Consider the following 20,462-nt stretch of genomic DNA (forward strand, 5'->3'; position numbering starts at 1 on the left):
TAAACGATTGCATGTTTGCACCTATTTTCTCGAACGCTTTCAACAGTAGGTAGTGAGGAGGAGCCTTGTGGGTCCTCTCTGCATGTTCTCCCCCCAGTCAGCCTCAAAGAGGCTTCAAGCAGACTTGGTGACATTTTTTTGAAGGAGTTGGGGCCGGGGGGGGCTGAAAGGCTGCTGAGCCTGTCAAGGATCTTGATCTACGTTCCCAAAGTCCTGGGAATGTTCCGGAGGCACTTATTAAACGGCCATTATGGCAGAGTCACATCAAGGAGAATTCAGTTGGTTTTTTTTGTTTTGTTTTTTAATCGAAGGCGTCATCCTGATTTCCAGTCAATTAAACAGCCAATCCTTGATGACCGGGTGTTTATTCCCAAGCGGCTGGAATTCCGATGCCTTTGTTTTTCTTCCCACTGATATTTGATCATTATCGCCTGTTGCTACGGCGTCATCGTAGCGCGCCCCTACCAGCACACACCCCCACCGTCGCGACTCCAAGAGGCGGTGATGTCACTCGTTCGAGGAAAAGACGGAATTGTGTAAGAATGATTTCTGGCTTTTATGAGTACTTTTGTGATGATAAAAGTCAACCCAACAATTACACACCTTTGGTTGTCGTATCAGGAGCCCCTTTTTTTGTCTCTTTTACCCTTTTTTCCATCTTTTGAAGCCTCCCTGGCAATTTTTCTCCCGTGATGTGGTAGTTTATACAGCACGTGCAATTTTTTTGTCTCGTTTCCCCAACTCGCTGTTCTTTATAAACGACACCAACACAAAATTCAAGGTGGAACAAAGTCAACACCTGTATGGCCTTGCACTATTGTGTCCCCCAGACCCTTTTCAACGGCACTCTTTCCGGAGCTTAGCGCTGCCTCGTTGTGCTTTTGACCCGCATCCCGCCCGCACTCGGATGACCCCGTTGCGGTGGCGGCGGCGCGTGCGTTTCCTCATGTGTGTTTATGTGCGCGTGTGTCAAAGCAGCGTTTCATAAGGGTGCGTTAACACCTGGCCAGCCGGGTAGGCGGGAGAGGGGGGGGTGCGAGTGGAAGAGACAGCTGTGGTCATTCCGGGAGGGGCTGGAAATAAATCCACGACAGATTGATGGCCGTCCCGGAATGCGGTGCTTATAAACGGAACGGCATGGCTGCGTTTGAAGACGGCTATGTTTTGGATCTTTTATCTCCTGGAAAGTGAGGATGTCTTTTTTTTGAGCGGCGTTAGCCATTAGCGCCCAACTGTGCTTAGCACCATTGAGCTTTGATCTCTTTGCAGGTTTTTCAGGATCAGGAGTCGGGACCAGACTAGGGTTTTTTTTTAAGTGCTCGGGTGTCACATAATCCCTCGCTGCTCTGCATGAAATACAAAATACAGGATATAAAGATCAAGGTTGATTTATTGATACTTTTAGGTAATGACATGCGGCAATTAGACTAACAAGAAGCATAAAATGGCGACCCGAATATTTGAACCTTCTCCCCCTGTGTCAAATCCAAATTTGAGCAGATTCAAGCAATTAATATTCAACAAAAATAAATCGCATACAGTGACGCACCACCTATTTGTGGTTAGCTATTCACAAATTTATTCTGTGGATGCTTCCAAAGCCATTGGGCAGTAGGAAAGTAGTAGTTGATGTTTAAGAAATATATTGAAGCGACCGTTCTAAGACTGATGTGTGTCGGAGAAGAGTTACTGTAAATTTAGCCTGGGGTGTTTTTGGAACTCAAAGCATCTGGGAGAGATTTTGGGTCAAGTCGAAAATCTCATTCATTGCAGGGAATATTCAAAAAGTGGAACTGATACTGAATATGGATTCATTCAAATTCCTACAGTACCTAATTTCCCCAAAAAATTTTGGGGGTTCTTTCTTAAGTAATATTCTTAAGATATTGTCTTTGTTTTTTAGCTATAAGCTGTAAGACTCAACAAAAATAAAGAAAAAAATGAATCAAACCAAAATCATGAATCTCATGACCAAACCTGCAAAACGGCTCAGCGAAAAACCTGCGCATGCCGCAATACATGATCGGTTTTGTGGTTTCCTTTCTCCTTGCTGTCTTTGAGCAAAATTTAAATGCATGTGAATCTTTGATTTATACAATTACGATACGATGCACATAAACACTTCAGTCCTGTTCACGCTAGTTCGGTCTGCTCGCTCGGCGTGCAGCTGGCAGTTTAACACTTTCCGGGACAGCGGTTACTACAGTGGTCAGCATTTGATGCTCACGGCCAGACCTAGTTAAAATTCCTCCCGATCACTATCTTAACAAGCCAAGCTTACTCAATTTAGCCAGCAAAATCGCCATTTTGGTTCTGACATCACTTCATCCCATAATTACTCCTGTTTCCCGTGAAGAAAATACAGTTTGATGCCATGCGGAGCTTAAATTTAAACATGAAAACCCTTTTCTGCCCCCCCGCAGTCTCAGTACACCAACCTGGGCCTGTTGAACAGCATGGAGCAGAACATCCAGAACGGAGGCTCCACGTCCACCAGCCCGTACAACACGGATCACGCCCAGAACGGCGTCACGGCGCCGTCACCCTACGCCCAGCCCAGCTCCACCTTTGACGCCCTGTCGCCGTCGCCCGCCATTCCGTCCAACACCGACTACGCCGGCCCGCACACCTTCGACGTGTCCTTCCAGCAGTCCAGCACGGCCAAGTCGGCAACCTGGACGGTAAGGCAGCCCCTGTACCACTACTCGTCTGCTGTTTTCATTGTGTAGCCTGTTCAATCAGCAATCAAATCATTAAGATGACGTCGCTGCTTGTCTGACATCTGACTTTCAACACAATAATTGTGCTGAGAGTGGCATATACAGACTTGATAGTCATTTGCAGCTTTCATTGTGTAGCCACACAGAGAGACAATCAGCAGTGGCATTATGAGATGATGTCATCACTTTTCTGATCATTGCTTTTCACGTAACGGCGTGAGGAGTGAGTGTCAGGTCAACTATTTATTTCATCTAGTGTTTTCATTGTGTGGCCTGTTTTACACAGAGAGCCCATCAGCAATCAGCTAATTCACTATTGTGACCACTTGTCTATCACTTTCAACACAATGAGGCAAAAAGTGGCAGGAATATGCAGGACGGTATGCTCGTCTGCTATTTTCATTGTGTAGCCTCTTTTGCCTCAGAGCCACTCAGCAATAGGAAAATTTGATCACGCTTGTCTCACAGCTGCTTTCAACACAACAGCGAGAAGTGGCCGCCAAGTATACAGATGACGCTCTGTGTAGCTGTCATTTTCATTCGGTAGCCTCCTTCAGCACAATGGCTGCAACAGAAAACTTCCACACGCCGTAACCCAATCTGATTTTTGCGTACAGTAATAAGTTCAGTGCTTATTGGACTGTCGCTTTCAGCAAAGAGGAATGTCAGGTATAAACCGATGCTGCACATTTTCAGTGAGTAGCCACGTTCACACTGCATGCGACATTCTCAAAATAAGCGGACATAATTGTTTGTCCAAAAGTTGCTCTCTCATATCAGGATGGGAGAAGTGTCAGGTAAACACCGCTCCGTATATCTGTCATATTCATTGTGTAGCCTCTTTCACATAGCAACATAACACAATCAAATAATTAGATGGCATCAGTAATTGTCAGAAAGTTACTTCCACACAACAGGTCTGTCAAAGAAAATGCCAGGGTGACACTATACGAATGCTGCTCTGGCTACCCGTCACCGGTTTTCATTGTGTAGCCTACACCATAGCTAAATCAGAACACTTTCACACAGCAACACTGCATCCCACAGCCTGATTATGTTATGACAACAGGGTGGGCATATACAGACGCCGCTTTGCATACCAGTTCGCCACTTTTCATTGTGTAGCCTCTTTCACACAATAGTTATATCAGAACACTTTCACACAGCAACTCCAAAATCGGATCATTTGATGATATCAGAGGAGGGGGAGGAAAAACAATTTTAAAAGAACCCGGCGTCACCATGTAGCAGATGTGGCAGGTAATGACAGAGCGGTCGCCTGGTGTCACGTGGCCACACCTGGATGGCCACTGACCTCTGTCATCACACCACCATAAACTTTACCCTGCTGTCAGCACTGTGGACACCTTAAATTGTTGTTACTTCCCCCGAGGTTCTGTTTTCATCAGTCTTGTAGAATGAGAGCCGTAACAGAAGCTGTGAATTTAACACCTGACATTTACTTCTCTCGCCCTGTTGCGTCGAAAGCAATTGTCAAGATCCCGCCATAGTTTAGTTTTGTGTTCATGGGGCTGAGTTGGGGAAAAAAATCTTCTGTTGTGGCTTTGATGCCGCTTCATTGATACAATCGTTCATTTTGTGAAGCATATGTGTTGGCGGGAAGTGATGTCATGACTTGTAAATAGCTGGAGAGTCATGTGACATGACAACATACAACACGGGCAGTAAAGTTTTTGCGCAATGCCGCCCGAGGAGCGCTGGAAACGGTGACGAGGCGACACCGGCCATATTCCCGCACGCCGTTTTGTTCTGCGAACGCCACACCCCGCACAACCAAACTGGGAGCGGTGACTGTTTGCAGTTGATATGTTTCCATCATAGTGTCTGGGGGGGTGGGGGGGGGATTTACTCACCTGCAAAGGTTGCCAGAAATCTATTGGTGGTATGGCATTTATTTGTATTTTTTAAATAGACATATTTTAAACATAGTCATTATTATGTCAAATTATAACCAAAATGTTGAATTTTGACTTGTATATCTTAGATTTGTACTTTCATGCACTTCCAAAGCCATATTTAGATGACTTCACACATTCAATCCCAGGGACTCTTTAAAAAAAAAAATTATTATTCCAAGTGTGAGGGTAAAGGATTTCTGAAAAAATGGGTCTGAAAATCGCCGGCACAAAAACACAATTTTTTTATAGCCCGTGTTCATATGATAATATATCATAAGTATTATTCAATGTAATTCCAATCGTCCCTGTATTTTCTGAAGATGACTTACTACTTTTAATTTCTAAATAAATAAATGTCTACGCTTTTTAAAATCATTTTTCAAATTGAAACTCATCATCGGCGATGAGGATGAAAGAATACTTTATTTTTTTTTTTGCTGTTCAAAACTCAAATTGACCAAAAACCATAAACAAACACTCAATCCCAAAAAGTCAGACAAAGCTCCGCCAACGTCGGCCTCTTTTTGAAGCAGACCCGGGGGGGGGAGGGGGAACAGGATCATCAGCGATTCCCTTTTTTTTTTTTTTTTGACGACTCCTCTCACGGAGACACACCTAATCCTCTCCCCATCGCTTCACCTCTTCCTGTCTGGGTAAAACGAGGGTGACACACAACACCTCCAGTCCACCTCTTCCCAGAAAGCCTTCTTCCCCCCCACCCTCTTTTCCTCTTCCTCCATCACTGATCTCCCAGCTCTGAATCCATGGCGCATCGCCAAAGCTTATCTCCCCCCGCGCCCCGACAATTGTCCATTGAGAAGATTGCCGCCGTTTGCCCGGTCGGTGTCTTTAGGGGGTCGGCGGGATTACAGTAATGGATGGAGGGCCCTAGCGTGGATAAGACTTGTGTCAATACTCCCTTTTCCAGTCAATTGCGCCGCAGGAGGAAGAGGAGGAGGAGGAAGGGTTTGTCTCAAAGAGAAAAGTGTTCCAGCGAAAGGCGGCAAGACGCAGCTTGTCCCGGGAACATCTGCGGGCCCGTCCCACGCCTCACGAGATGGGGCCGAGACTTGTTTGTGTCAGGGAGCGTGTCGACACTCGCCCCTGGAAGCTACTGAAGGTGCAGCCAGAGGAGGAGGCGGACAAGGGTGGATGATTCATTATTTTATTTTTTATTTTTTTTTACGATTTGGGCTCGCGTTATGGAAAAGTTCATACATAACGATAATGGAAACTACAAAAGTGGAGAACAGAGTCGGCCGGCGACACATTTATGCGTGAAAATATGAGGCGGGTGATTGTGGAGATGACTCAGAAGGCAAATCGATGAAGATGAAGTCCACGGAGATGGACGAGAGAGGAATGTCTCACTGCAAACTCGAGGCCCGGGGGCCGGATCTGGCCCGCCACATCATTTTATGTGGACCGCGAAAGCAATTCAAACATGTCAACTTCCATGATCCTTTCTAAAATGTCTACCAACATTTTAAATTCTCATATCTAATAAATAAGATATAAATTGTAAGCGTTTTCTTGTTACCAAACCCCTCACTACAAGAACTTAAATAATCCTTGTATCGACCATTCTTGACTTCTTGAAATGCTTTCACAGTCATAACTCCCCGCGACAAAAATGAGTTTGGTACCTCTGCTCTAAAATTTTGAGCATTTTGACTTTCACCTGAAAAAAAAAGTGTCTGATACTAATAATATTTTGCTATCGCGACACATCAGACGATAAACCTATTCGCAGATATACAAATAAGAAAACACATTAAGAGTGACGCTGACTCAACCGTACTCCGCTGAAGCCATCTACACTATACTCTAATCCTGCGTGAGGTGCCAAAAATTGTCCCGAGATTCACCTCCCTGACCGTATCTTCTACTCAAAAGCTATGCTGGTCTCAAATCTAAAGTGACGTAACACAACCACTTACGTGGATCCGTTACTCATCGCAGTGGTTTTCCAAACCTCAATTTCACAGGAAAGCTGCCCTTTGAAAAAACATACCAGACGTATGAATATATCTTGACGGTTGGATTACGTTCGATGAATAAACGCGTCCCCGTCAGTGAGCGAGTGTGTCTTTCTCGGTTGGGATTCTCCTTCGGTGGCGAATGCCGTCTTCGTTCTCGTTTGGTTTGTCTTCTTCTGCAGTTTGTATCGACTTGTTCCTCTTCTACGATTTGCATCTTCTTCCCTTCCGTTGGTTTTCCATGCTTTGCGTCTTCTCCTTTTGTTGTCTTCTTCGGTTCGCCTATCGCGACAGCAGCCGAACAAACAAACTCTGAAAATGAAACTGAGGCGAGGCGGTTGGGGGTGTCGATTGTACATCGGAGAAGAGCCGGCGTTAGCTGAAGTGCTTTTTACGTACTGTTCATGACACATTTGTCAAAATTTGAGATTTTTTGTTTGTTTGTAGGGAGCCTAACTGTCACATTCCTGAAATAACATTTCTCAGTAACTGTAGTAACAAACACAACCTTGAACCACATGCTGCTTCACCCAAAACATAGACATCGTCCATTTCCGTGACTTTAAGCGACTTTCCCCCCACCCCCCCGCCGAAATTCCAACGCTTGCCCCGAGAGTTCGGCGTTGTCGATTGCCACAGAGGAAGTTGAAGAAGCAGCATGAGTCCAACACGTTCTTGACACTGCAGGCAAGATGCGACATGTCAGGTATGAGGCAGACAAGACCAGAGGCGCCACGCCGCGCGTGTTTTGTCAGGACTTGACTGGGGTGCATGCGCCCGCAGCGCCTGTCAGCGCCACAGGAACGCCGCAGCTGGCGGGCCTGTCGGGACCTGCGGCTGCACGGGAACTTTGCTTGCTCGCGTGTCCCCGGGGCCATCGCAATGACGAAAGATGCTGGACGCCGCCGGTGGCGGGCCTTCAAAATTAGTTTCCGTCTCGGGGTTTGGAATTGGGTTTTCGAATCAGTTTTCAGACGGAGTTTGAGTCTCCGTCCCACCCTGCCTTCCATCCTGCTTCCATAAGTTTGGTCCTTCCTTATGGGCCTTCTTTTCTGCCTTCACTTTTCCTCCTTCTTTCCCTTCGTGTTCCTTGCTTTCGTTTCCGCCACCTTTCCTTTTTTTCCTTCCTTCCTACTTTCATTTCCAACCTTCTTTCCTTCCTTCCATCCTCCTTTTATCCTTCCTTTTCTTCTTCCCTTCTTGCCAACCTTCCACTCTTCCTTCCATACTCCCTACCATTCATCCTTCCCTCGTTTTTCTTCTTTCATCCTTCTTCCAGGGCTCTTCCCTTCCTTTCATCCTTCTACCCAACTTTTCAGACATCCTTGATGCCTTCTATCTTTACTTATGGCCTTCCTTCCCGCTTCCCTTCTTTCCAACCTTCCACTTTTCCTTCCGTCCTCCCTGCTTTGCTTTCTTCCATTTTGCTTTCAGTTTTCTTTCCTTTCGTACATTATTCCCCCAGCCCCCCGCCCATTCTTTCATCCTTCCTTCCCGCTTTCCTTCTTTCCAACCTTCTACTCTTCCCTCCATCCTCCCAACCTTCCTTCTTTCCATCTCACTTTCGTTGTTCCTTCCTTCCTTTAATGTATCTTTTTTTCTGCCCTTCTTTCCAACCTCCCATTCTTCCTTCCTTTCATCCTTCTTTCCTACCGACCAGCATTCTTTCCGCCCTTCCCTTCTTTTATCCAACTTTCATACATCCTCGATGCCTTCCATCCCTCCTTTCTTCTCCTCTTCTTTTCTTTCTGCTTCACTTCCTTTAGAAAAGTTCATCAAAAGGTGTCGAGAGCAACTTTTAGCCCGTACAGCGGATGTGATTGCACTGTGTGTGTGTGTGTGCACGCATCTGGCGCGTGTGGAGTCTCACACCCCGGTTGCGCCCCCGCTCCCGAATCCCATCATTCAAGCCGGTTAGCGTTAGCTGTTAGCGCTGAGCAAACGAGCGCATATTTGTGTTGAAAAGTTTGTAGCTGGAGGGCAGGGATGGTTGCGTTGTGTTCTCTACGCACTTCGCCTGGGTGGGTGCGAGCCAGCCTGGGATAGGTTGATATCATCTCAACAAACTATCAGAAAGATTAGATCTTTTCTCCTCGGCCCGCGTGGTGTGTGTTTTTGCGTCTTTTGTTTTTAGCCTGCAGCGCCACAAAAAGCCGCAGCCTGTAATCATTCTAAACAACATGCATAAGAAGACCATCCCTGCCAAACCTAAAAAAAAAAAAAAAAAGACAGATTCAGTACCTTTCAATGTGTAGTTTAAACATTTTTAATTGTTCAAGATCTAAAAGGAATTGTCGCAATGTTGCGTTTTAACCCGTAAAACCTGCCACACGCAGAAAAATGACTCAAAACCCAGTTTGGATAGCCTCGGTTTCAATCATGTTCAATAATTTCAAAATAATGTATTTTTCATTGTGGATATTTCTTAATATGCGTAAAGAAAAATAAATCCCCCAAAATTCCGGCATTACCTCATCCGCGATTTCTGTTTTCTACATTTCTTTAAAATTTTTAATGCTTTTTTTTTTTTGTTTTACTCCCACCTAGAAGGAAACTTGCCAGGTTAATTTTTTCAACTTTATAATACAGAGAAACTGGGGGGTGGGGTGGGTGGGGGGCTTTAAAAAGTGTAGGTGGCACCTCACACAACTACGCCAATAAAAGGCTTTGTGAGGCTCCCTCAAAAAAGGAGGATTGGACACCCGTTGCCCCGGTCTCTTTTGTGCAGTCATATTCAGCTTGGTTTCCCCACCGAATCTGAAGCTTTTCCGCCTCATTTAGCAGAGTGACGGTGGCGTGCGGGGGGAAGTGTCGGGTTCGAGTGCAGCCATCCATCTTTGCCAGCGCCTGTTGTTTTTTTTTTTCGTTACACTTTCGGACGGATTGGTCGCCGGTCGATGTAAGGCGGGGAGGAAGGAAGAGTAAAAGCAAGGAGAGACAACCGATGAACTTATTATTGTTGTTGTAATTGTTGTTCTGGGAAGAAGGGAGGAAGGAAAAATGGAAGGAAGAGCTGGACGGGGAAGCCAGAAGTATGGAGGTGGAGTGCTAGCGTAGCCTGGCTAACGTAAGATCCCCCCCCCCCCCCCCCCCACCGCGTTCTACCCCCTTTAGCCTTTCAAAAAGATGAAAGCGGGACCTGCTTTAATTGCGGCTGCAGGCTTCGTTTTTATGGAGCCGCTCGGAAGGACCACGAGGCTTTCCATCAGACATCTTCCAGGGTGCCCCAAAATGGGTGTGCGTGCGGATTCAAGTGGCTGCTAATCACAGTCCTCGTTATTTAACCTCCCTTTTTGCCAAAGGGCAAAACAAGACAGGGTTGGGTTGGTCCAGTTAACAGGTGTTAAACAGCCCCCCCGCCCCCCCGTCCGGCCGTCTCTTCCAGTCGGCCTGCCGTTGTGGATTTTGTGCTTTTTGTTGGAACCTTCTTTCACCCGCCACCAGAGGGCCTTTGCCTTTAGACAATGGGCGTGTGACGTGATGTGAATGTGGCAGGGCAGGAGGTGTGTGAAACTTTTCACCCCTACCCTGGCACTACACGCCGCGGACATTCGGTCTCTGTCATAGCATCTGATACAAGCTTGAAAGGTGGAAAATTGCCGGGTCGACTACTACCTCCAAAGGTCGAACATTTCTGTCTCGGCTTTCTATTCTGCTTCATTGCGTTCTCTTGTGTGTTCTCTGTCCCTGGTCGCAGTACTCCACGGAACTGAAGAAACTGTACTGCCAGATCGCCAAGACGTGTCCCATCCAGATCAAAGTTCTGACCACCCCACCGCAGGGCGCCGTCATCCGCGCCATGCCCGTCTACAAGAAGGCGGAACACGTGACCGAGGTGGTCAAGCGATGCCCCAACCACGAGCTCAGCCGCGAGTTCAACGACGGTCGGTTGACTTGATTTGCTTCGATGGACTGTTTCGATTCGTCATCGCGTATTGACCGCGACCGTATCTCGCACCAGGTCAGATTGCACCTCCGAGTCACCTGATCCGCGTCGAGGGTAATAGCCACGCCCAGTATGTGGAGGATTCCATCACCGGGAGGCAGAGCGTACTGGTGCCCTACGAGCCGCCTCAGGTGAGAATCCAGACGAGGAGCTGCCACATGGAAAATTGACCGGGTATTCACTCTTGGCATTGCTTAAAACTCATTCAGTACAGGCCAATTCTGGATCAAGTCTGAAAAGACGTTTAAAAACGTCTTTGGGAGTGAATGAGTTGAAATGGTCGAAAAATGCTGCATTTGACAGGCGATGTGAAGGGGGCTTTATATACTTCCTCCACGGATGGGAACATTTCACACTCAACTTTGTCCCCACCATGAGTACCCCAGAAACTGAAAAATGGATGTAAAAGTGCTGACATTTTCTGGCAGAGTAAACAAAAAAAAGTTTTTCATACAACCTCAGAATGCGGAAAGTTTCCAAGATGACGATGTCCTGCCTTTGTGCTGTCGATCAACACACGGTGAATAAATACCAGAAGTGTGAAAAGATATTCTGATATTAACTCAGAAGGCCAAAAAAAAATGTCTGGTCAACTTTGTGATCCCGCCATTCCATCTCTGCACTGTCAACCAAACCATGATTAAAGCCCCTGCAGATGGGGGGGTAAAATAATGACCTCACTTCCCGTTTTCCATCAGGTGGGTACGGAATTCACCACCATCTTGTACAACTTCATGTGCAACTCCAGCTGCGTGGGCGGCATGAACCGGCGACCAATTCTCATCATCGTCACGCTGGAGACCAGAGAGTAAGCGGCGCGCTGCACAGTAACGGGGCTAAAAAAACAAAACAAAACCAAAAAAAAGGCAGAAACAAAGGACTTAATTAAAGCAGGAATGATCTGTTGACGTCTACATTTTGAGAATTGAAACCTTCAATCGCTGAAAATGTGAATGGACGCAACTGTCATGAGTGACTGAGGATCTAACTTTTTAAGATTATTATTTTTTTAACCGAACTCTTCAATGGTTGAAAAGTTGACTGCCGGCAAGTCGACTCTTTTAGACGAGCAGTCAGTCACCGCCATTCAACTTTTGTAGGTTAGCATGACCTAGCTGACTGAGAATCTAACAAGAGCTTATTCAGACTTTTGAGGGAGGGGGCGGGGGGGACGCTTGAAGTGAAATGCTTCACACAACACCCACAAAAACAGAAAAAAATGACTTGTAAGATACTTTACAACAGCAGTGGATATTTTTGCTTTGATTTTTGATTTTTCATCTTGGTCAGGTTTTAGTTTTGGACATAAAATATCGACAGCTGCCAGCCTCCTCCTCCTCCTCCTCATGGTGTGTGTGTGTCCGTGTGTGTGTGTGCGTGTGTGTAGCGGCCAGGTTCTGGGCCGCCGCTGTTTCGAGGCACGCATCTGCGCCTGTCCGGGCCGCGACCGCAAGGCGGACGAGGACAGCATACGCAAGCAGCACATCACGGACGCCACAAAGAGCAGTGAGGGTACGAAGCGCCGTAAGTAGAGCTTTGGCGAGTGGGGCTTGGTGAAGGGCTCGACAGCTTTCTTATGCTTATGCATTCACGCCGCAAGCGTACGATGGGGTGATCAAGTCGACCCAGCGGGTATTACGTCAAAGCTGTCATCCGTTTTTTTTTTGGCTAAAAAGGCCTTACAATACATGGTCGTTTTTTTCGGCTAAAAACGCCTTACTATACATGGTTGTTTTTTTTCGGCTAAAAATACCTTACAATAAATACATGGTTGTTTTTTTTCGGCTAAAAACGCCTTACTATACATGGTCGTTTTTTTCGGCTAAAAACGCCTTACGTTTTTTTTGGTCGTTTTTTTTTTTCAGCTAAAAACGCCTTACTATACATGGTTGTTTTTTTCGGCTAAAAATACCTTACATGGTGTTTTGTTTTCCGACTAAAAATTTTGTCCAAAAATGCCTTACTATACATGGTCGTTTTTTTTGTCCAAAAAGGCCTTACAATACATGGTCGTTTTTTTCGGCTAAAAACGGCTTACTATTATTCATGGTCGTTTTTTCGGCTAAAAATACCTTACAATACATGGTAGTTTTTTTTTTCGGCTAAAAACGCCTTACTATACATGGTCGTTTTTTTTGGCTAAAAACGCCTTACTATACATGGTCGTTTTTTTCGGCTAAAAACGGCTTACTATACATGGTCGTTTTTTTTTCAGCTAAAAACGCCTTACGTTTTTTTTGGTCGTTTTTTTTTCAGCTAAAAACGCCTTACTATACATGGTCGTTTTTTTCGGCTTAAAACAGCTTACTATTATTCATGGTTGTTTTTTTCGGCTAAAAATACCTTACATGGTGTTTTGTTTTCCGACTAAAAATTTTGTCCAAAAAGGCCTTACAATACATGGTCGTTTTTTTCGGCTAAAAACGGCTTACTATTATTCATGGTCGTTTTTTCGGCTAAAAATACCTTACAATACATGGTCGGTTTTTTTTTTGGGCTAAAAACGCCTTACTATACATGGTCGTTTTTTTCGGCTAAAAATGCCTTAAAATACATGGTCGTTTTTTTTCGGCTAAAAACGCCTTACTATACATGGTCGTTTTTTTCGGCTAAAAACGCCTTACTATACATGGTCGTTTTTTTCGGCTAAAAACGCCTTACTATACATGGTCGTTTTTTTCGGCTAAAAACGCCTTACTATACATGGTCGTTTTTTTCGGCTAAAAACGGCTTACTATACATGGTCGTTTTTTTCGGCTAAAAACGGCTTACTATACATGGTCGGTTTTTTTCGGCTAAAAACGCCTTACTATACATAGTCGTTTTTTTCGGCTAAAAACGCCTTACTATACATGGTCGTTTTTTTCGGCTAAAAACGGCTTACTATACATGGTCGGTTTTTTTCGGCTAAAAACGCCTTACTATACATAGTTGTTTTTTTCAGTTAAAAACGCCTTACTATACATGGTTGTTTTTTTCGTCTAAAAACGCCTTACTATACATGGTCGTTTTTTTCGGCTAAAAATGCCTTACAATACATGGTCGTTTTTTTTCGGCTAAAAACGGCTTACTATACATGGTCGTTTTTTTTTCGGCTAAAAACGCCTTACTATTCATGGTCGTTTTTTTCGGCTAAAAACGCCTGACTATACATGGTCGTTTTTTTCGGCTAAAAATACCATGCAATACATGGTCGTTTTTTTTTCGGCTAAAAATACCATGCAATACATGGTCGGTTTTTTTCGGCTAAAAATACCTTGCAATACATGGTCGTTTTTTTTTCGGCTAAAAACGCCTTACTATTCATGGTCGTTTTTTTTCCGGCTAAAAATACCATGCAATACATGGTCGTTTTTTTTCGGCTAAAAGCACCTTACTATACGTGTTTTTTTTCAGTTAAAAACGCCTTACTATACATGGCCGTTTTTTTCGGCTAAAAACGCCTTACTATACGTGGCCGTTTTTTTCAGCTAAAAACGCCTTACTATACGTAGTCGTTTTTTTCGGCTAAAAATACCATGCAATACATGGTGGGTTTTTTTTGGCTAAAAACGCCTTACTATACATGGTCGTTTTTTTCGGCTAAAAATACCATGCAATACATGGTCGTTTTTTTTTCGGCTAAAAATACCATGCAATACATGGTCGTTTTTTTCGGCTAAAAACGCCTTACTATACATGGTCGTTTTTTTTCGGCTAAAAACACCTTACTATACATGTTTTTTTCAGTTAAAAACGCCTTATTATACATGGCCGTTTTTTCGGCTAAAAACGCCTTACTATACATGGTCGTTTTTTTTCGGCTAAAAATACCTTACAATACATGGTCGATTTTTTTTCGGCTAAAAACGCCTTACTATACGTGGTCGGTTTTTTCGGCTAAAAATTTCGTCCAAAAATGCCTTACTATACATGGTCGTTTTTTTTTTCGGCGAAAAACACCTTACGATACAAAAACAATTTCTATAAGCCTTACTTATCATGTTGGTCAAAGAAAGCAGGGTTATGTTTGCAACCTCTGGGGATTGAACACCCAACAGCTAGTTTGGGACATGGTTTCTCTACCCCTGAGCCACACCACCACATAACTTGTTTGTTTTGTGTTGTCTTCAATAAAGCTGCAAATGTCGGTTAAAGATAACCTTGTTGCCAATACTGGGAATCGAACACCTAGCTGCTGGATTTGGAACTTCAGCTTTCTACCACAGCTACATTTGGGTTGTTCTGTGTTTTTCCTCAAATAAGTTGTATATGGTGGTTAAAGAGTAGACGTTGTTGCAACAACCAGGGATCGAACACTCAACCTGTGGAGTGGCACTCCATCACTCTACCACTAAGCTAAAGCACCACATGGAGCAGTGCAGTTGTGTTTTTTTATTAATCATGGTCGGGTTTTTTTTGGCTCAAAAACCGCTTACTATACATGGTCGTTTTTTGGGGCTAAAAACGCCTTACTATACATGGACGTTTCTTTCGGCCCAAAACGCCTCACTATACATGGTCGTTTTTTTGGGCTCAAAACGCCTTACTATATGTGGTCGTTTAATTCGGCCCATACACAAATGAAATTACCATCACAGGTTAATTTTTAAGGATTTGTATTGATTTTAGAAGCTTTTCCTGAAAATTAAGGACAATTATGAACAAAAGTTCTTTTTGGATTTTTATGAATTTTAACGACCCGTGGGAACCCTGCTGTCGATATTTCTTACAATTTATTCACCGTGAAGGTGAGACAAGAAGGTGTAAAACTGTAACACACATGCATAAAAACACTTCGATGTTGCAAAATAAAATGTGGCAAACTTCTTGTCTGTCCCACTTGTCTGATACGTGCTGAACAAGTGACTACGCTAGGTGTTGCTAACATTTGCAAGCTAATGCGCTAATCGCTACTATAAATGCGAACTTCAAACAATCGTAACGTCTTTCAAAATGTAATTTCACATTGAACACACACCACTAATTAAGAATAGTGCATAAATATACAAAATACCAATGTACAGGATGTGCTTGCCTGAGAACAAGAACACGAAGCAGCAGTCCATCTTTCGGAGCTTCTCTGTAATAAAGTAAAACGGAAAGTGTCTCGCACAACAACATCCGATGTGCCTTTCGCAATAACAAATGTACTTTCCAAAACAAAGCAAAATAAACACAAATCAAATCATACATGGCTCCTCGGGAGCCAGAATAGTGATACTGATATTACCTCCAGCCACCATGGGAACCAGTTTAGAAAATTCCTCCTCTTACAGACGATTGAAAAGAACTTGGTGACTGTTACAAATTCCAAAGGTGGAAAATAGGCAGGTGGGCTTTGTTTCCCTCACTCCGGTTCATTTAGCTGTTGATAAAGAATGGCAACGTGGGAAGAAGTTGAGAAAATTCCAGCATTTACAGGCCATGTGGAAAGGGCTTCTAACACGATGTGCAGTAAAGTCGCATTAGTCCGCCCCTTCACACTACTTGTAAAAATTGATATTTCTCAAGTTAAGAATCCTCCACCGTAAAGGCTTGTGGTGACGGTCTATGCAACTTCTGCCTCCCTTGTTTCCCGCTCTGCCATAGTAGAAACCGAAACATCAGCGCCTCTCACTCTGACCCGCCTTCTCGTCCTTTGACTTTTCCAGCCTTCCGCCAGGTGTCTCACGGCATCCAAATGTCGGCCATCAAGAAGAGAAGATCTACGGACGAGGAGGTGTTTTGTTTGCCCGTGAGTAACCTCCTCCCTCCTTCTCCACCATTCTGACCGAGTGCCATTTTTTTCACCTCGGCAACGCTTGACAACCTTTTCCTTGCAGATAAAAGGACGCGAAATCTACGACATTCTGGTGAAGATTAAAGAGTCCCTGGAGCTGATGCAGTTTTTGCCACAGCATACGATCGAGTCGTACCGACAGCAGCAGCAGAACCTCCTACAGAAACAGTGAGTAGTGCCACGCAGCCTTCAAGGGCGCATCCACCCGTCAGCATTTTTGAGCCTGAAGTGGCTATTGTACTTGTCACTGGCGTTATCGTGTATGGAACACGATTTTTACAAGCAGCAGGTTGGAGTGAGCAAATAAGATTATGATAAATACAAAATACATAGTGATTCCGTGATTTTCAAGTACAACCACATACGAGGTTTCTGAGTTACAAGCCGTCAAGACACTTTTTTTTTTCAAACAAAAAAATATAGTACTCTGAATAATACAAATCCTCCGGAATCCAACTACAGAACTGCAAAAACGATAAATGACAATGTCATGTTTCCATTCTTGCTTCTCCAACTTTGAGTCTTGTTTGTATGGTGCCCTCTTGTGGCCAAATACAGCAGTGCTACTTTACTTCCTCGTCTTTGGGTGTCTTCTTCACTTTGGCTTTTGATCACTACTTGACATTATGCTTTTGTGTGTGTGTGTGTGTGTGTGTGTGTGGTTACTTGTTGCAGTGTGATCAAAACGCGTCTCGGCAGTCAGCTGCTGGATCCTGCCGGGGACGCCAGGTGGCGCTGCACCTCCCCTTGAGCCTTCCTCATTCCTCCTCCTCCTCCCTCCACTTTTCACTCCTTTTTCCAGACTTTTCTGTCTTCAGTGGACTCTTTCGATGAGTTTGCATGTGTTTCGCGTGTGTGTGTTTTTTTTTTTTTTGCCAGAGCTGGACTCATTCATGTTATGGTGTGGCTGGGTGTAAGGGGTTTTAATATTCTGATCATCACATTAATATTTGTTATGACAAAATGCTGGTCATGTTTTGTAAAGTCACTGCAGGACAGTTTGGGGAAACAAGCAAATGTTTTTCTTCTGTTTGAAACAGATTCTTTACTTCTTGTGGCGAATGCTAATAAAGTTGCTTTTTTGTTTGTTTGTTTGTTTGTTTGTTTGGGTTATTATGGTGTTCTTTTTTGTTGTTGTTGGTTTTCCTTTTTTTTTTTTTAACTGCAATTTATGTTGAAAAGTTTTTTCAACATATAAAAAAAGGGGATCGGGGAATTGAGAAAATGACGCCAAAAAGGAAGATGTATACGCTTACAAACTTCCAAGAACCCCTCACCCCTAAAAAGTTGCCAAATTTTGTCTCTGTGGGGAAAAAAAAGTTTTTTGATTCCATATTGATTTTTTAAAAATGTATCTGCCATTTTATTGGTTATCAGAATTATATTCCACCAAATGTTTGACAAAAAAAATATCTATATTAGTCAGGCTTTCGTAATTTTTTTTAACTTGGTTAAATTTAGCATAATTCAATGTATGTTTTGAAAAACGTTTTATTAGTACTCAAACAACTTTTCATTTTAAAAAAAGGCCACCGCACTGTCAAAATTCAGGGGGGAAAAAAGGAACATTCTTTAAACAGTGTTTAAAAACAATACTGTATTTAAAAAAATATTAGGGTTTAAAATTGATATATCTTGCATGCTTATTTAATTAACGGTATTATTTGCATATATATTGTGTTAAAGTTCAATTTATTTCAAAGCAGAACCAAACCGAACTGTTACAAGTTCCTAACTAATTTCCAGGGTGTCTGCAGATCCATAAAATCCAATTTACAGGTGGTATCTTCATTTTGATTTCAAATATTAAAAGTCCACACAGAAGAGCCGAAATTTTGCCGAAATGCTGATCCAATGTGAGCCGCGATGCCATCTGATCGATTCTCTCCCCTTTTTGCACCCAGGACGTCAATGGCGCCTCAGCCGGCGTACGGCTCTAGCTCGCCCCCTCATGGCAAAGTCAACAAGCTTCCGTCGGTCAGCCAGCTCATCAACCCGCAGCAGCGCAACACACTCACCCCATCCGGCATGTCCTCCGGCCTCACCGACAGTAAGCTTTTTGTTGTTGTTTGTTTGCTCCACTGCCTGCCCTGCCCCGTGTTGATGCTTTACGATCATGTTTAAAGTGTTTTGCCACCACCTTGTGGCTTTTACACGCAATTACATTTATTTTATGTTATTTATTTTTTTGAGGGAGTGTAAATGATTCACCGATTTTCGCTAATAGTGTCTGTTCACTGAATTCACTAAATCGTTCACTAATCGCCCAGCCCTACTTAGTCCCAATTTAATTCAGCCATAACTCGAATAAAAGTAAAGTGAGCTCTGGTCAAATTTTTTCCCGGCTGACCCAACCGCCACTGCTTTTGTCTCTGCAGTGACTCCCATGATGGGCACTCACATCCCAATGAGCGCTGACATGAGTTCACTGAGCCCCACTCACGCCCTGCAGCCCCAGCTGCCCCTGGTGCCCTCCTCGCACTGTACGCCCCCTCCTCCGTACCCTATGGACAGCAGCATCTCCAGGTACCCCACCCAAAATTTTAAAAAAGACCAAAAATAAGTTGAAAGTTTTGATCCTGGTGGTGTTCAGATTTTAGCCAATGACTGGTAATAATGAAAATTAAAAATAATCCTAGTGTTTTTAAACTCAGGATGGGCATTCAACTAAATTCCCTTTTCAAGACCCCCCTCAAAAAAAACTCACGTTATACCCGTTAGATTTTTGTCAGTAAAAATACACCAAATTGCTCGCGAAAAAATATAGCATTATTTGCATCATATTCAGATTTTCACAAAACAAAATTCATGAATATTCTAACCTTTTCCCTAAAAAAAAAATCATGACCCAAATTAGGGTCATTACTTTTTCTCAAATATTACATTTTGTCCTCCCAAAATACAAACACATATTTCCCCAGGAAGATACAACATTGTCATATTATAACAACAAAAAAGATAAATAGGTAGTTTTTAGGACGAGGGCTGAGCGAATTCAAGAGAACATTGAATTGTGATTTGTTTTTCTTTTATTTTTTTCTGTTTTTTTCAGTGCAATTTCTTTTCTGTGTTTGGCGGCACAATGTTAGCTTAGCGATTAGCATTGGCTTCCCCCGCTCTTTGTCGACGTTACGAGTCCTCATCTGCCTTTCGCGATAAAAATGCCGATGAGAAGCGTGTCTTACTAGCCGCCGCGGAGGCACGGGTTAGTTACTTGGAAGGATAACGGAGCTCGGAGCTTGTACCTCGGACCGACCCTATGCTGAAATTTCATGTTACCGGAAACACACTACTTTTTTTTCTACACCTGATCACATGATTGTGTTGTCTGGAATTGGGGATTAAAAAGAAAAAAAAATCAATATTCTTTAACAGTTCTTCTTAGTAATGACTTTTTCTTGAAACATTACATGAAAATATGACTTTTAAAAAGCCCCCACCATGCCTCAGAAAAATAACGTAATGTTTCATAGTAGTACGACATCCCTGGAAACAAGCATTATTTGTGTACAATTGCTACGGTTAAGTTACGGTACTTTTCAGAAGGTTTTGCTTAAAATTTGTCTAACGCAGTTTTTTGTTTTTTTTTTTGCCCTCCCGCCCCTCCCCGTAGCTTCCTCATTCGTCTGGGCTGCGCAGGCTGCTTGGATTACTTCACAGCACAGGGTCTAAGCAACATCTACCAGATTGAGAACTATAACATGGAGGTGAGCCCTCAATCGTCAATCACAACCGAGTGGAGCCCCGCCCCCGCGGCCTCCGCTAACGCTCCCCCCCTGTGTCATGACCACTAGGACCTGTCGCGGCTCAAGATCCCCGCCGAGTACCAGCACGCCATCTGGAAGGGCATCCTTGAGCACCGGCAGGCCATGGACTTCTCCCCCCCGCCCCACATCGTGCGCACCACCAGCGGGGCGTCCGCCGTCAGCTCGTCCGAGGCGCGCGGCGAGCGCGTCATCGACGCCGTGCGCTTCACGCTGCGCCAGACCATCTCCTTCCCGCAACGCGACGACTGGTCCGACTTTTCCTTCGACCTGGATTCGCGCCGCAACAAGCAGCAGCGCATCAAGGAGGAGGGAGAGTAGGACTGGACCAAGCCCCCCCCACCCCCCTTCCCCACTCCAAAAAAAATCCCGG

General features: G+C 44.1%; 2 protein-coding genes across 8 annotated transcripts in view; one reads left to right on the forward strand and one right to left on the reverse strand.

The window, feature by feature from the left end:
* tp63 (tumor protein p63) overlaps positions 1–20,444 on the forward strand; it is a 47,498-nt gene extending 27,054 nt beyond the window's left edge. For 3 of the 7 annotated variants that reach the window (XM_052073041.1, XM_052073040.1, XM_052073043.1), the window contains 11 exons: positions 2,424–2,681; positions 10,316–10,502; positions 10,580–10,695; positions 11,263–11,372; positions 11,952–12,088; positions 16,198–16,280; positions 16,369–16,493; positions 18,230–18,375; positions 18,704–18,851; positions 19,939–20,032; positions 20,120–20,444. In XM_052073041.1, the coding sequence (XP_051929001.1) occupies positions 2,424–2,681; positions 10,316–10,502; positions 10,580–10,695; positions 11,263–11,372; positions 11,952–12,088; positions 16,198–16,280; positions 16,369–16,493; positions 18,230–18,375; positions 18,704–18,851; positions 19,939–20,032; positions 20,120–20,410 (1,695 nt within the window). In that variant the 3' untranslated portion in view covers positions 20,411–20,444. Of the gene's footprint in view, positions 1–2,423; positions 2,682–10,315; positions 10,503–10,579; positions 10,696–11,262; positions 11,373–11,951; positions 12,089–16,197; positions 16,281–16,368; positions 16,494–17,000; positions 17,724–18,229; positions 18,376–18,703; positions 18,852–19,938; positions 20,033–20,119 lie in introns of those variants that run through there. The other 4 variants (XM_052073042.1, XM_052073044.1, XM_052073045.1 and 1 more) reach the window with 3 other exon arrangements.
* zbtb11 (zinc finger and BTB domain containing 11) overlaps positions 1–20,462 on the reverse strand; it is a 253,182-nt gene that overhangs the window by 224,780 nt on the left and 7,940 nt on the right. The gene's annotated exons all lie outside the window — the stretch shown is intronic.

Source organism: Hippocampus zosterae, chromosome 8, assembly GCF_025434085.1.
Source record: "Hippocampus zosterae strain Florida chromosome 8, ASM2543408v3, whole genome shotgun sequence".
Classification (NCBI taxonomy): domain Eukaryota; kingdom Metazoa; phylum Chordata; class Actinopteri; order Syngnathiformes; family Syngnathidae; genus Hippocampus; species Hippocampus zosterae.